Below are 17,338 nucleotides of genomic sequence, written 5' to 3'. Positions count from 1 at the left end.
AGGAGGCAAATAATTTAGCTATTCCCTTCCTGTGCTAAGGGCACATGTTGTTGAGGGAAGGGATGCTGAGCACAGCCTGACAGCACGGTGGCACCAAGGGCTGTTCACTTCTTTCCCTCCACATTAAGAGCTGTGAGCATTTTTTGGAGCTGAAGGTTTTATGCTGCACCTTCCTAACACCTTCCCAGCTTGTCACCCCCAATCTGGTCTCCATCCAGCAGCATGGAAAAAACCAGAATGACCAATAGGCTTTTAAAAGGGAGGAGGGAGAAAGGTGGCAGAAGGCCCAAGACATTTCTGCAATAATGCAACACAGAACTCACTTCTTCCCCGGGAATTAATTTTGCCAGTGTGGCCCCCACCTTCTTGCCTTGTGTTGGAAATGTATCAGCTAATTCCAAGGGTGTACCTGCTCTGTCTGCAAAGAGGGAGGCCACAGACAAGCTGTGAACCACTCTGGGTACAAACAAGCTGAGCTAACATTTGAGTTGTCATGCCTATGATTATTTTCTGGGTGACTTGACATTTTACTCATCTTTCAGGTTCTAAAAACAAAATGTTAAAACTCATGAAAAATATATAGTAGCAGATGGCAGGGTGTATTACTGTGAGTTTCCATCAGAAAGACAGAAAGAGAGAAATGTAGGGGGACTAAAAGCCTGAAATTTCCTTTTTACATGCTGCTTTATAAGCTGAAGGTAAACTGCTGGTATTTTCTGGATATTTTATAACTATTTACAAACAGCACCTCTGGCTATCTGTATGAGATGTTACATAAATACACCAGTACTGAAGATTGTATTTTGAAACCGTCAAGTCTCCATATGTTTATAAATAATTATTTAGTACATGCTATATTTCTGCTGGTACTATAAGGAAAATAAAACATTAGCTGCATAATCCCTTTCATGTACACAGCTCCAATGGAGTACTTTCTTTTGAACTTTTCCTAAGCTCACAGACTAGGTTTAGGAAAATCCTAGTGCCAGAAATCAAATGTAAATGTTCAATACATGATGAAAGACCCTTTTCTTCACTAACAGTAAAAATCAAAATCTCAGAAAAAGGCCCTCTTACAATTCAAGGGATAGACACAAGTTATCCTGACAGCAAAACAACAGACTTTCTCATCTCTCAAACACGACAGAGGCATGGACAGATGACATGGGCTGTCAAAGATTTTAGTTCAAGTAAATCAGCTGAAAAGCTAAAGACAAAACTCCTATCTTCAAACCCGCTTCCCACTTGCACAGCCAGGATGCCATCCTGCCTCCTGCCCTCAAATACATCAATGTGATTTCACTTCAGAGTCTGTCACAGAAAAGCTGCAAGTGTCAGCCTGTCTTCAGCAAACAGACAGTTGTAATTTCTTCAGCATCAACACAAATATTCAGACTCAAATGCCTTGACTGATCAAAGGAATAAATCAAGATTGCCTTGTTGAACTCTGGTTCACCAAATAGGAATGACGCCTTCTTTGTGCAGTCACACCAACATATTTATGACTATTTTCCTGCTGAAAAGCTGCTAAAGAACTCAGGCACTTGAAAAGAGAAATAGTTCAATATGCTGGTATTCTACTTGTAATCATGTACATTTCAACTAAATTGGCAAGCAGACAGAGAGAGCCTCACAGTGCTGCAGCATGAACATCTTACACTTCACATCAGTACATGCTTTTATGTCAGCAACAAATGCAAGGGCAGCTTCATCATTTTCCAGAAAGCCTTTTACCTCCTCCTTCTTTTGGGAAACAGATATCATCTCTCAATGCTTCCTTGCTTAACTGTTTTACTGTCTGAAAATACAATCAAAGGAGCCATTAAATTAGGAACTACTTTGCATTTGAGTAAAATTTCTAATGTTGTGTTGGCTCTTCAATAAAGGCAAGGACCTTCTGAAAAGGAGGGACAAATTAATAGGAAGTGTAATGTGAAAGCACCTGAGCTAAGCAGAGCAAGCCCCTCTAGGGAGCTCTTATTCAAAAGCAGCTTTACTTTTTCCATATTCTATTTCTTCTGTAACCCCTGCAAGAGCAGGAAGAACCAGAAGTAAAGCCATTTTCTGAGTGGAGCTCTTGGTGTAGAGAGGTTTAATGAGCTGTAACTGATGCAATGTCCTTTCACTCTGCACTTTTTGGGAGATCCCTTTGCCTTTCCCTGCTCTGGGAGTGCTGCTGCTGCTGCTCAGGTACTGGCACAGCACCTGCCTCCCTCAATGTCCCCCTCCTGCAGAACCTGGGCTGCTGGGAAGCAGCACGACAAGCAGCAACAGAACATAGCCCCAGTGAAGGTCCAGCCCAAGTGTCTGGGAATCAGCATTTTATTGGACTGTTTTGCTTCTGAGGAAAAATGATTCCTTCATGATCAATTATGTATTTTGGAACATCATTAAAATGCAATGATGACTACTCTTTCTGGATTTCCAAGATTAGCAATTTGACACCCAATACCATAAACATTTAATCTGCGTGGGAGAAAGCATAATTGTTTTAGGTATAGGGATGTACCTGAAAAAAAATTTTATCTATCCTTCAGACGAAAGGACAAGAAAGCTTCATTTGTCTTTGTGCACTCTCTTAGCAGAGCTGACACTACAGAGAGAGCAAGAGAAAATAAACGAAGAAAACCTTTGGTGTTTTCTGCAAAGTGTTTTGCTGGCAGAGAACAGGTAACCCAATTTTCCCCCTAAGTGTCAATAAAATATCAGCCTGGAGCCCAATTATGTGCCCCCTAAAGTTTTTAGCATCCCATAGAAGAAAAAAATTCAGGAGCCACAACTTCACCTCAGGGTCCAAATTAACGTGTCTAGTGAAGGATCCTTAAAATACAGTCACTTTGGAAAATGTTGCTCAAATGATTTCAACAAAAAGTTTTCTCATCACAATACACTGTTTTAAACGTCACCTTCCTTTAGAGTAGTTTTTTTACCCCATACAATAATGATCTTGATGATAGTGCAATTATGTATTTTCAAGTAATTAGGCTCTTTCATCTAGGTAAATCATTTGAACAACCAAGAGATTTAAGAAACACTTCTAACTTCCTTCACCAACTTCTCACTTCTTGGAGGCTGAGGTACCAGCTAAAGAGAACTGAGCTAATTACTGCAAGGTAACTTGAAGGTTATAAATACTTGGTGCCAATAGCATTTAATAAAGGCAAGTAATTAGCATGCTGTTTTCAGGGTTCTCTCTGAACTTCGGCTTTATTAGCTGTTAATTAAACTGTACTTAGATGAAAGAGGTTACTGTTACTAAACAGCTACCCAATCTCGTTATTTTGCAGTTAGTGGAAATAAAATCCTGCATTTCTTTTAATTAAAGGCCAAAAAAAACCCCAGCTCAGTTGAAACAGGACTAACAGAACACCCTGCTGCTACCTGTTTTCCCGTGGATTTTGGTCAGATAGCTTTCAATAGAAACCATGCTGGCTGCGTTTTCACCTAATACTTGACATGCTCATGTGACACCAAGTATTAAGAAGTGAGTTTTCAGAGTATAAAAGAACTCAGAGCAAAACCCAGGTGTCTCTAAAATGCATTTATAATCTCTTGGTATTTTTAAGTTCTTGTACTGGCAACGTTGTAGAGAGGCAATGTGAGGTTTGCTAGGCCAGTGGAAGCACTCTGATAGCTGAGCTGCAGTCATACGCAGCCCCAGAGCTGCCTCAGCCCCGAGCATCACAGGCCATCCCTCAGATGCTGCTCCAGGTCACTTCTGGGCCACCTGCTTAGTCTGCCTTGTCTCCATTGCATCCCACCAGCAGCAGCTAAATTCTAAGGATTTTTCTTTGATTTGTGCTGACACTTGTCTGGCTCCCAGGAAACATTAGGCATTACACCTCTGCACCCCTCATTAGCCAGCCCATGCTTCTGCAGCTTCACATCCAGTCTGCACGGGTGCACAGTGTTCTGTCACAGATAAAACACTGCCATGGGCTGTTCCGTCCAACTGGGCATGTGTTTTATGTATTCTATGCATTCTATGGTCACCCAGCTCAGAAAGGACACAGCTTGTGATCTGAGCTCCCAGCTCCACATTCATTATCAACAGCACATTTGCTCCTTATTTAATGCTCCCTCACAGGCCAGCTCCAGCTGTAGCTCTCACTGCAGGCAGCAGGCCCAGCAGCACATCTGGCTGCAGGACAGGGAGGGCTGCAGCACATCCCAGTCCCTGAGCGGGCCCTCTCACCCTGCCACGGGCAGTGAGTGGCTGCAAACACCTGCAAGGCTCAGCTCTGGAAGAAGATCAAGGCCTAATCTGAGCAGTAGAGCTCAGTCTCAGCTGATGCACAGGCAGCTGCAGCTGGGGCACTGCACCAGCTCTGCTCTGACAAGTTTGTCAGTGGCCACCTCACTCTGCCCAAAGCACCGACATCTAAGAGGTGCAGCTTCAGGCCTACCTACACACCATGCCTGGTGTACAAAAGGCGATGTTCTGTAAAACACAGCTTATCACAAATTTGATTCCAAAACTGCTCTTTCCAAGGTGCAATAGCCTACAGCTCCTTTCATGCTGCTGCCTAGGATCTGCTCTCCACGTCAGGTCTCCAATGCACCTCCTTCCCTTCCCTTTCCCACACATCCTACCCAGATAAGAAAGGAACAGTAACCTCACTCCAACCCCCTGCCAAGGGCAGGGACACCTTCCACTAGACCAGGTTGCTCCAAGCCCTGTCCAACCTGGCCTTGGACACTTCAGGGGGTGGGGACACCACAGCTTCTCTGGCCAACCTGTGCCAAGGCCTCACCACCCTCACTGTAAAAATCTCTCCTTCCTGATGGCCGATATAAATCTACCTGTTGTCATCATATCGCAAAAGTCCCATACCTTCTTGGTGACTTCTCATGGGCAGCTCCTTGCAGCACTGACTCCTTCTTCTTGACAACACAACTAACAAACTCCAACTCTCCCCTCACCCAGCTCACCCACTCTTTTGTAGCACTCGTCTTCTCACTGGGCACAGCTGTGGCCTGTTAAGGGCAGGGCTGTTCCTGATCTTTGGTGATCAGTACAGCTGCAACTCCTCAGGTGTGAGACTACCTTCTGCACTATCTTCATTTTCTTACATTCTGTCCCTCCACTTCTACCCTCTTTCAATTTAATTCCTGGACTGTCAGAGGCGGACTGGGAAATAAAAAAATAAAAATTCATTTTTTTAGGTAATGAAAGTAAAAATGTAGTGTCAGTGTTATATGTATCAAATCCAAGAGAATGTGAATATGGCCTTCTGGAAAAACCTCAGCCTTACTTTTATCTTCAGGGCCAATATTCTCTGGACCTCAAAGCCTGAGCCTGGACAAACTAGGACTCACTTATCCCCAAGAGGCCTACAGGCTGTGCTTCCTGCTCAGCACAATATAAAATAAATAAGATTTCAAAGTCTGGTCTACATAATTATGTAAACAATCAGAACTCAAGAGTGAGTGAAATTTATATATTTTTCCAATGAACATAGAATTCAAACCATTTAAATTTCTATACTTTTTTTCCCCACAGAGTAAGAATGGCCACATCAACAATATAAATCTGTTACATGATTACAGAAAAACTCAACTCCACATACCAAGGTATAGCAAGCTGCTATTTAGGTACCTTGGAAGAAGTATTGGAGACTGCAAGCTATGTCTAAAATGCTGACACCAAGCAAAAAGAAACACCTTGGGGTTTGCTCACCTCTCAGCTGATACTTTTTCCCCCCAGGTAAGACTAAAGCACAGCATTGGAGTTATTGCCGAGTTCTACAGACTGGAGAACAAAGAGTGCAAAAGCATGAAGACTCAAACCCTGTAATCTAGACAACAACCAAAATGAACTGGTCGCTCTCCCTGCTTAGCAAAGCACAAGAAAAATTACCACATTACTGGCATATTAAATAAAGATCATTCCACATGCTGGGCAATGCATCGATGTCACAGTTCATTCCCAAATGCTTCTCAGATGTTCCTTTTTTTTTCCTAATAGAGCCAAAAAGATTTCTCTGCTTCTAATACTCTTTGTGAATAAAAATAGCTATCTACCTCTGTCCCTATGTTTCAGATGAGCTAAGAAAAACCAAAAGCTCTTTTCCTGTTTCATCTTTACTGACAGAATAAAACAATCCTTAACAAAAAAATTTTCATTTTCTCACTCTGTCTGAAGTGCTAGGTAAGATACAGATGGGAATTCAATGTTCAGCTTGCTCACCAGTCAAGGGTCACAATTTATGGTTTTCTCCTTCTCTTTATGAGTGGTTCTAAAGCTGCTGAATGAAATTCCCCAGTTACATCAGCATTGGTATGAAAAAAAAAAACCCAAGAGAAAGTTTCCACAAAATAACAAATACATCTCTTTTCTCAAGCCATACTTTCATGACTATATGCAGCCAACACAGAAATAACATAACTTATTTCAAGTTAATAAGAACTTTGACAATTTCATTGGCTTCCACATAGTACCAAGTCTAAAGGATGTAACTGCAGAAAATCCCAAGACTTCTGTGTAAAAAGGGGGGGGATGATTTTGTTAGAAGTGTTAATGCACACCTTACCTGTTTTCATGAGTGCTTGCATTCTTAAAAATCAAGATTACAAAGGCTAGATATGCCTAGATAAAAATCCCAGCTGGCAAAGTCTACACTTGCAGCCTCAAACCAACACACAGGAATCCAACTGATCTCTGCATTTGATTTACTGCATGAGACTGAGAACATATCTTAATACAAATCCCTGCCAATATTATATTCCTTGCAATAGCATATTTCATACTCTTTTGCCAAATCTAATTTTTAAAGACTTACATAATCCTTCAACTTCCTTTTGGATATTAGCCTCTGTTCTGCTGCTTTTATTGGCTATTCAGCCTACAGTTAAATATCTCTGCGCCTTACATTAAATATTTTTATCCATCCTCACTGTTTGTACCCTGCAGTCATCTGCAGCCTATTGCTTTCTGCTTTGGTCATCGTTACTTACTGCATTCTTTAGCTTTTATTTTTTCATTTTTTGGCTCAGATGTTTCCTGACTATTCTGGTCTCTAAGCACTCTCCAAATATTTCTAATCCAGTAGTGAAGAACTGAGCACAATCTTGCTAGCAATCTCCTCAGTCAGTAAAATGAAGTACTTCACTACTGATGTAAAATATTTTTCATAGACTGTTTGAATTTAAATTCAGCTTACATTACAAACTTAGATACATTTTAGTGTTCATCTTGTTTTAGGAGAGTCTCAGGATTACCATGGCAGTGAGAAAGGACAAGGGATAAGAGGAACATCTTGCAGCACAGAATAACGTTTTTTTATAGAAATGCAGAATTGATTTTCAGCCTCCTTTTGAGTGCCATTAGCACTCTACTGAAGACAAGTCTGAGGTATCTTTAGTCCAAGTCCACTTTAAAATGGAGAAGAGACACTTGGGTTATTCCTAGGATAACTAACACTAAAAGGCAAATAACGGGAACTTCAGGAAGAGCTGTGGCTTATCAGTTCCACAAAAATGCAACCAATGTTTCTAAACCAAATCAAACCTGTCTCCTCTGGAGAGCCTTTGTCATGTGGATTTACTGACCTGTGTTGGAATGGATTTGAGGAGTATTCTTCTGCAGAGTCACAGGCTTTTTTATTTCTCCTCACCACTGTTTCTATTTTCAAATGAATTGCAGTATAATTTCTGCAATATAAAGTGGTTTTAAATTTAATTTATTACTTATCTCAGATATGAAGCTACACTTTAGGGAGCAACAGTAATTCATCTCCAGGACTGCAAAGTGAAAGAAGGAATCTCCTAAAGAGTAACTACTTCTAAAAATTGGTCGTAAGGTTTTTATGGTCTGTGCACAGAAAATAAACTGGAATTGGAAATAGATAGGGAATTGTTATTCCATGAGGGGCTACACATAAACTGCCAACCAAGTGCTTTTCCTTCACGTGGTTTTGTAAGCATGGTCACCTAGAATCAGTCATGTCATTGCACTGCCCCTCCAGACTCAACAGGAGAAGCAAGGCCACTTCCCATGCTGCTGTACTGTGAAGGAAACAAATGAATTATAGCAGTCCCACTAGATTAGGACTACCACTCTCGTTTTTGTCTCCTCGCCAGACTGCCCCCTGATGTGACTGAAGAGCAGGATGCAGGAAGGCTCACTTTTGCTATCATGTTTTACAGTTAATGGCTTTGATTTCTAGATCTGTCTGCAGTTTGGTTTTTATTTGTTGGCTGTGAAAGTTTTATTCTGTTCTGTTAGCAGCAGGAAGTGGATGGCTAACTTGTCACTGAAAAAGCCCAGAATAAATCTTGCAGCAGCCACTCGTACACTGCTGCTGAATCAGGGCAGCTCTGCAAGGAAGCTGTAATGCATTATTATTGTTTGTATTATTGAGGTTCTCACTGAACAAGAAGAGCCTCTGACCAACAGAACTCACAATCCAAGGAAAGAGAGGGACTGACAGGACAGCAGCTCTTGTTTCCATGGCCAGATGGATCGACCCAACCACTGCAGAGTTTATGTTATGCTGACAACACTCAAAGTCTGCAGAATCACATGCATTTTTATATTTTTCACATGCCCATGAAAATACTCACCTGCATTCCTAAAGTGTGTATTTTTCAGTATACAGAGGAAGACAGACTTTGCTAACCATGTGGCTGTGAAGCAAGAATTACCTCAGTGCAGGCTGGCACACAGGGTGGACAAAAGCCTTTCTTATGGATTTCTTTGCACAGGAAGCCTTATGCTCAAGAGTAAATATATCTCTACATAATAAATCAAGTCAAGGGAAAAACCAGAAACAGCATTACCAAATATTCAGTTAGATCACTTGATCTCAGGTGAGTGTCATTCCTTAAGTTGCATTTAAAAGAGCTCTTGAATCTGAAAACTCCATTGAGAACAGGAAAACACCATTGTCACATTAAGCCTATGGATAGCAAAGTGTTCACCACCACAGAGAAATACGGGGAGTTTAGAAATCAAAACAAATTACTCTGATTTTCTGTAAAGATGCAAATGACTGAGCCCACACTGCACACCATCTTACTTGGGAAAGCACCAGCAGATCTGCAGAAGCCACGATTTCCTTTGGTTCTATCCTGAAGAAACCAAGGAGTGTATAACCAATAGTCAGATCAGGTGCTGGGGTACAAGAGCTTGAAGCAAATCAGCCTCTTTGCCCTCAAAGACCTCATGGGATTTACTATGCCAAGAAACACTTTCTGCAGTCTCTCTGACAATAAAAAACTGCAACTCAAATGCATTTTTCTTCTCTTAGCTACCTGCCACTGAATTTATAACAGCAGGAGATGGTGCAATCCTTGACATACTGCTGTCTCAAGACTCAGGTCTGCATTAAACATTTTTAGGTTTTCATGTACAGTGTCAGAGCACTACAATTAAAAACCAAACAAAAAAACTCCATCAGATTCAGTTACTCCAGTACTGCAAAACTAAACAGAGGGGGAAAAAATACAGAAATTCATTTTTAAAGAAAACCAAACACAAAATACCTGATGAAACAAACAAGAATTGTATCAAAAGCAGAACTAATGGAAACCACTGAATTTACAGGAATGAGGGCTGCAATCCCAAAACTGCATGCATGGTTTTTGTCATAATCCACCATGGATAAACTGCTAAATTAAACTCAGCACCAAGTTTATTCCATGGATTTGGAGGTGTCCAGCTCACACAGGTGCAGAACAGGAGGAAGAGGCCCATGAGGAATTACCAGCATTGCTCTGGCAGCCGTAGAAGTGTCACAGTCAAAGCAGAACCAGCTCACCTGCATCCCTGTGGCCCCTCTGCAGTCCTCTTGCTCTGGGAGAGGATTTTTATCATGCTTTTAACTTCAAACATCAGTATGATTTTAACAGAAAGAGCTGGGCTCTATTGAGCAGCAGTTGTATTCATCTTACTAGACTAAAATTCACAGAGGCTGGCACATAAACCAAACTGCTTTTAGAAGTTAGATGTTATGGAGACTGACTGGTAGAATGTACTATATGCTGGTAGCAGCCCATAAAATATGTAAGAAAATTTTTATAACTTTTTTTTAAAGTTGTATTTTAGTTCTGAAATCTAATTCTATCTCTCTACTGTCTCACAGTGTGCAATATTCCACACTACTACAGCTGACACAATATGCTCAAGTAAACCAGTCTTGCTAGGGCATCAGACAGCCACAGAGATACCCCAGTCAGGCATTTTCCTTCTCCTTGGCACTTCTGAAGAACTGAATGGACTTTTTACCTGCTATTTCCAACAAGTGAGTAAGAAATAGCTTAGGAGCTTCAGGTCAAATTAAGGAAGAACGTATACACACACACAGCAGACACATTCCACAATGGTATACAGGTATTACAGCTAACCAACTGGGAACCCAGAATGATTTAGCCCAACAGAAGTTCATCATCATTAATTTCTCATGTAATCTAAAGATGTGATTAAAAAGATTTTTTAACGTCCCCGAAGCAAAGATTTATGGCTCAGTGGTTCTGCAGCTGACACATGTGATGACACATCTGTCATTTCTTTCTGATAACCTTCTACGTGATCCTACAGATAAAGAAGCAATTAACTTAGAGAATTAGACTTGCTCCTGTGACAGGGACCATCCTTTGTCTTGACAATTCAGGCTTTCTGCCTGAACCTTTTAGTCCTTCTGCCTTAACACAATATATAGAGAAAATTCTGTTCCAAGGAAAATATTTAGGTCATTCTTGTGCACGAAAAGCTGAACAGCCAAATGACTGCATTTTTAAAATTTATAGCCAAGTGGTCTGCTTTGCCTTGGGAAGTTCTGGTTCCTTTCCATGCATGCTGCAGAGGGTGAAAAGATACTTAATGGGTTTTAAATAACTGCAATAATTTAAGCAGTGCTGAGTAATGTGGATGAATTTAATACAAGGGAATATACAATTAGCTCTTAGTGGGGAAATCTATTATTAAACAGAACTATATTAAACAAAAGGTTAGGCCACCAATGTGACTAAGAAAGCAACAAAGAAGTGACAGCACTGGCTATGGAAAATGGAAGAGGACTGATCCAACCAAATAGAAATGTTTATTTTTGATGGCAGGCACTCTGGAAACAATTTATGAACAAGGCCACATACTTTTAAGGTGCAATTCACTTAACCAGGGCCTCCCTGAAGATCAGCTGTTTTTCTGTGTTTATGTCTACTGTGGGAATTTACAGGAGTAGCTCCATTAGAGGTGTCTGCCTTATAAACCTCAACATCCAGGCAAGATGAGACACTGGATGGAGACTGAAGGGCTAGGAACTGATTCCTTTTGGCTGAACCCTCTCCATTAGCAGAACGATGTTTATCACAGCTCTTTTCTCCAGTGTTAGTGCTGGGAGACTGCAGCCTGAGCCTTGTACTGCCCACTGCCATGCACACATACACTAACAGATGCACTGCTCAAGCACTCCCAAACCAGAATGATACATAAGGATCTACCAGCCCCTTTCAATAATGGATATGGTTAATATGAAGATTTTTCCTTGGCAATTATAAAGAATAACTACAGGTATAGAAAAAGGTTAGGCTTACCTGAAGAGATCCCCATCCTGACTTCAGTTTCTTTTGAAAAGCACACAAAGGACCAGGCAGTCAAGAGGAGCTCAAACAGCTAATTATTAGGACAAAATAATTTGGTAGTGTTCTAATTTTTCATTTGAAAAATGTGATTAACTCTCATGGAACTCCAGCAAGTGCAGATATTGGGGAACCGAAGGGAAAGGTGCATGGCCTAGACCACCAGCACAGAATAAACTGTCATCAGGAAAAAAACCCACATTTAATTTCCCCTCTTTCATCATCTGCTTCTCCCTTGAAAAATCTCAATGCTTTACAGTAATAAAATTTTCACCAAGAGTAACTCTAACAAAAGAAGATATTAAATTAGTAGACTGTCAGCCAGGACAATCACGGTCTATTAAGATAAACTTATTCTATGGATATCTAGATAGATTTTTCTCTGTATGTCCATTTAAATGAATTATTTGCACTGCACATGCTCTTAAGTCTTTCTAAAAGAAACAAGGAAAATAAAATATAACATTGTCACAGCCTAATGGTCCCTCCTGCCTGACAGACAATAGGAGAGAAAAAAACCACTGAAAAATGAATGTTGAGTTGATTATTACCGAGCTTATTTTCAAAGTGGGAGGCAATTAGACCATGGAAACATTCTCTTCCATTATTTCTCTTTTACCAGAGGAAGATAAAGTACATAAATATAAGGATGGATGGTAATTGTTGATGCACAGTGACAGCTACTCCTTATCTCACATCGAAGAACTGTGTTCCATCAGCCCAGATGTTACACACAGACTGGCAAGTCTCTCACAGGTACTTATTCAAAGAATCTCAACCACTGTTTCAAGTTGTTGGGGTCCTTCTAGTTTTGTTTGTAATTGAAGAAGCTGTGGTGAAACTAGAATAAACTTAATCTGCTGTTTAACAAAACAAAGCATTTACAACAGAATTTAGGTGGATAAACTATGTTTGTAAAACATTTTCGGAAGGACTCTTTACACTTGTGTTCCTGACACTATAGGTACTCCAGCTGAAGTAGCACCACTTTGCCTCCTCTTCAGAGGTACAGAAGACACTCATTTTGGAAAGCCTGCTTTTAATCTGACGTCTTATGAGCTCAATATATAACACTGCTACAATATTACCACTAAACCTTAAAATAGTAATTTTTCTATGTACTTAACTCCAATTCACATAGTTTAAAGGAGAGGGAAGTTAAGCTTTAATGGGTTAAGCCCTCACATATTAATTATTCTGGCCACTCTGGAAATCTATTTTAGATATCTAAAGAAGAAATTCCTTTGAAACCATGATCTTACATGCAGTCAGGATCTCTCTCCTTGGAGACACTCAAAAGGCACCTGGCCATGGCCCAGCTTGAGCAAGGGGTTTAGAGCAGATGACCACCTGAGTTTTGCTACTGGTTCTGCATTAACCTTCCAGTTTCTGAACTCCATCCTATCCACAGAGCAGCCAGAACCAACCCTAGAGGTCTTGGGAGACTCCTGAAGTTTGAGAATGATTAGCATTAATAGAATACTTGTAGAAACACTCACCTGACTCTTCTCCAGCTCACAGCCCTAGCAGCTGTTGAGTATATCCAGAAAATATTATCAAGGAGATATGTCAAACAAAATTAAATCACAAAAGACAATCCTCCTTAATTCTGTACTGCCAGTAGTTAAAATGTAAGCTTGGTGGAAATGAGCTAATCTTGAGTACTGAAAGGATACAAAGTCTACATTTAGAACCTCTTTTCACACTAGTAGCACCCAATTCTCCGTCACAGTCACTGCAGCAGAACTCAGTAAAACTCCTCTTTAATGAGATGTCATTTATCTGCAAATTCACTTTACAATAATGTATTTCTAACTACTGCAAATTGATTTTGTTTCATTCCTTCCACATGTCATTGTGCCACCGAGGATAACTCCTTTGGTATTAATAGTAATGAAGATGCATCGCATCTGACAGCCCTAACAACATGTTTAATACAACATTTTAACTACAAGTAGATGAAGAATCAGAAGGGAACACTTTTTTTAGGTTCCATTGTTTCAGAACACAGTCCTGTATAAAAGAAATTATCCTACTTAAAAGTTATTTCCACTTTGATATTACTTCTATTTAATTTGACAGTTTTATTTTGGGAAGATTGCTTTCTGACATACTGCAAATTATTTTCCCAAACAATATGGTTTATCCTTCTGTATCTGCTGTAATCAAATTTGTCTCAATAGTCTCCTGTTTCTGGTATATAACTCTGGCAATTTAATACCCTAACTTATTTTAAAATGACAATCCTAAGGTGTCACTTACAAAGAGAAACAATACAAAACATGCTGTCTCCGACTGCTGTTGCACAACACAGTGATGGATTTATTCAGGCTTTGTTTCACTCACTTTGTTACCAGAAAGTGGTGCTGCTGGAGAACAACACACGTTCTGCCAGAGATGTTTGTCAGATCTGACCCTTTTCCTGCCACCTGAGTTTGCATTTAGGAGATTCTCCAAGCATGCTCCCTTATCTAATTCAAACACTGCCATTGCACTCTCCACAGGAAAACCATTTAGAAGCTTCACCTTGATTTCTGTTCTCTCCCACCTGATTTGTTTGCCTAAGGAAAGCACCCACTTAACAAGGAGGCAAATCTCATTTACAATTGCGTGTACAGAGGATGTTTCGGAAAAGAGCATATGCTGCAATTTTAAAGCAAATTAAAAGTTGAACTCCAGGGTCAAGCCTTTTGTTTAAGGAAGCACTGTACGCAGAGCTGCTGTAGCTTGACATATATATTAACACTGAAAAAACCCAAAAACATGGTTAAAAATGAAACAAAAATAACTCACTGCACGCAGTGCTGTCCTCGTCTTTCCTTCTTGCAGTTCCTCATTCCACTAACCAAGTTCTAAGAAAACATTCTCCCTTATTTTTAGCACAATTAGGGCAACAATCAGTATGATACAGATTATTAGCTTCTAGACCAAGCTGAGAAAGGTGACCACCTACTACCTGATTTGGGACAACACTCCTCACAAAAAGCACAGAAGAAATAATTATAGGAAGAAATAATGTTAAGATTAGTTAGCTCTACTGACCAACAACTATCACCTCACTTGAACAGCACAAGAGAGTGGAAAAGGACCTTCAGGAATGCACAACTCTAAACATAAAAATGGAAATTGTCAAGTCATTTAGTGACAGAATGAGCTTTTAAGACCATGAATAACACAAACCCTCCTTGCAAGCAAGTGCCATAAATTAGAGATGAGAGAGGTGAAATGCTGCAAGCAACTCCTGACATCCCAACTATTTCAAACAGCCAGTAACCCTGTCCACTCTTCAAAGTTTATGCTGACATTTATTGTTGCTCACTGCATTTACTTCCTGCTTGTAAAACTCTCCACACATGCATTAAATATGAACAGCTCCAGGGTGGAGCCCTGAAGTTCCAAGTATGAACAACTACCCACTTTCAGATTACAAAAATCACGTTGCTGTAATGACCATTATTTTGTGCACATACTTTACCTGCACATCGTTGGTGTTCATCCTTGTTCCATCCTTGCCAACGAAGATATCATCTATGTCAACCAGAATGTACCTATCCAAGGACAGTGTGAGCTTCTTTGCAGAGAGGAAAGAGATGGCATCTATGAAAATCAGCTTGTGCAGCCAAAAATTCAAGTTATTGCCGAAAAGGACTCGTTGAATCCCATCGTGGAGCCCCAAGTCATGAATTACTGTGGCATAGAGAGCAGCAGGTGGAGAAAGGCTTTCTGACGTCTTTACTTTTGCAAATATCACTGGTTGATAAGTTGTGTGATTAATCTGGAAAACAGCCCAGTCATTTCCAAGCAAGGGCCCCTTCTCAAGCTTAGAAGGTTTAGTCACATGGAGCAGTGGGGAATGAGGGTTAATGCAACAGTCCTTAATACCCAGATTGCTGTGGACATGGAAAGGAAAACCCTTCCACTGAAAGCTCTGCAAGCTGTTCTCATTGCCTTTGTGAAATCCGATCACACCCACACCATATTCTATGCAGTACTTATCTAGAAGGCCTCTGTTCCACGAGTCCATGTTCACGTACTTAAGAATGTTCTCATACACTATGAGAGCGTACTTGCCTTTGCTCTTGTCTATAAGCACCGGGAGGTCACCTTTCCCAGATGCAATCTCAATGTGAAACTGAAACCTGCTAGATTCCAGAATGGTTATGATATCTTGGCCTAATGCTGAGTACTGGCTTTCCACAAACACCAGCACTACAAGGTCTGTCCTCAGGGGATCAACAGGCTTCATGGTCTTCACCTCCATCAGCTTGTAAGGCAACAGTTGAGCATCACCACATTCCACTTCTGAAGAGGTTTCAGGGAGTTCATTTTCCTGTTTGTAGCCATTATACAAGTAGTAGGCAGAAATAACTATGCTCACCATACAAAAAGTGGCCAGCAAAATTACTGTTCTCTGAAAATGTCTGTGAAGTTTCAGGATAAAACTCATGGTGTTTACTTGCCTTAGACAGCTCTCAACAGCAGCATGAAAAACAAACACAGATTCTCAACAACTTGTTCCAGTCCTCTGGAATATTTATGTCACCATTGCAGCACACACATCTATCTTCCACAGAGCTTTACTGAAGGTACAGTCTAGAAGAAAAGAAAATCAGAGATTTAAATGAGACACCACCTTGTGAAGAATCATCTGCTTAAACTAATGGGGAGCAAAGAAATCACTGCCAGCCAGACGTTTGGAGACCAACAGCTCAACATTTTGCAATAACATATTTTTTCTGCTCCCACTACTTGCCATGTGCATTTGAAGGTCTCTAAATCTCATAGGTTCCTCAACTCAGAGGATCAAATAAAGGAGGCAGAGGCACTGAAAAGCAAGACATAAAAGGAAAGTATTTACAGTGTTTTAGAAATTCTTTTAACCTAAAGATAAAAGTTAACTCCAAGTAGACAACTGCTAACAACCAAAGTATTGAAGAAAATTTATAACCTGTAAAAAGCTGGGGCAACATGATTAAACAAATTCTATCTTGTATTAGTTTTTCAAAGAAGCAAGAACATGCACATCTTAACTGCTGTACAAACATGTACTGATACACTCTATATTACATCTATTAGAGGAATTTTTTTAAGCAAAACTTGCTTCCTGCAACATTAGAGGAAAACAAAGCATTTTTCTGGACTGTGGATTTGTAAGCTGTTAGAAGCATTTCTTTGCATTAAAAAAACCCATAGAACAATCAAGCTCTTACATTTGAAAAGAGAAAGTAATAAATCAAAAGTTGAACCTAACATGCAGATCACCTAAGGATATACTCATGTTCTATCTTGTACTTAAGGAAAGAGTAATTTTTCAAACCAGCAGTACAACTGCTGTCAAAACTCCCTAGTAAAACAACTGGCTGGTGTGACAAGCATAAAATAATGATCATAAGTCATAAACAAAGATTCAAAGCAGATTTTAAAAAATATTTAGTGTGTCAAGATCTAGAACATGCCACTGTAACTTCAGTGTAGTTTGCACCCAGGCCCATTTGGAAATGGGATTAGGATAACGTGTGGCATTAATGTGGTCATTTCCATACTGAGAGGTTAATCCTTCCATTCCTGGTTGGGTTTTTTTTTAATCCTACATTGTAAGCAAACTGGTCTTTCACTCCAGATTTTCAAAAAGGCTAAAAAAAATTATATACTTAACAATACCTATGTCATGTCCAGAAATTTAATTAAACCGTGAAGACAGATCTTCCTAGTGTCATGATGAGCATAAAGTAATAATAAACGAGAAAAATCAGATGAA

At 40.1% G+C, this 17,338-nt stretch overlaps 1 protein-coding gene across 2 annotated transcripts in view; it reads right to left on the bottom strand.

Moving 5' to 3' along the window:
• Nucleotides 1-17,338, bottom strand: part of LOC134418554 (bifunctional heparan sulfate N-deacetylase/N-sulfotransferase 3) — a 52,205-nt gene that overhangs the window by 29,558 nt on the left and 5,309 nt on the right. For both annotated transcript variants that reach the window (XM_063157016.1, XM_063157017.1), the window contains exon 2: nt 15,056-16,173. In XM_063157016.1, coding sequence (XP_063013086.1) covers nt 15,056-16,027 — 972 coding nt within the window. In that variant the 5' untranslated portion in view covers nt 16,028-16,173. The remainder of the gene's footprint in view (nt 1-15,055; nt 16,174-17,338) is intronic.

Source organism: Melospiza melodia, chromosome 5, assembly GCF_035770615.1.
Source record: "Melospiza melodia melodia isolate bMelMel2 chromosome 5, bMelMel2.pri, whole genome shotgun sequence".
Classification (NCBI taxonomy): Eukaryota; Metazoa; Chordata; class Aves; order Passeriformes; family Passerellidae; genus Melospiza; species Melospiza melodia.
The sequence above is the reverse complement of the archived record's forward strand: the minus strand, read 5'-3'. Positions and strand labels throughout refer to the sequence as shown.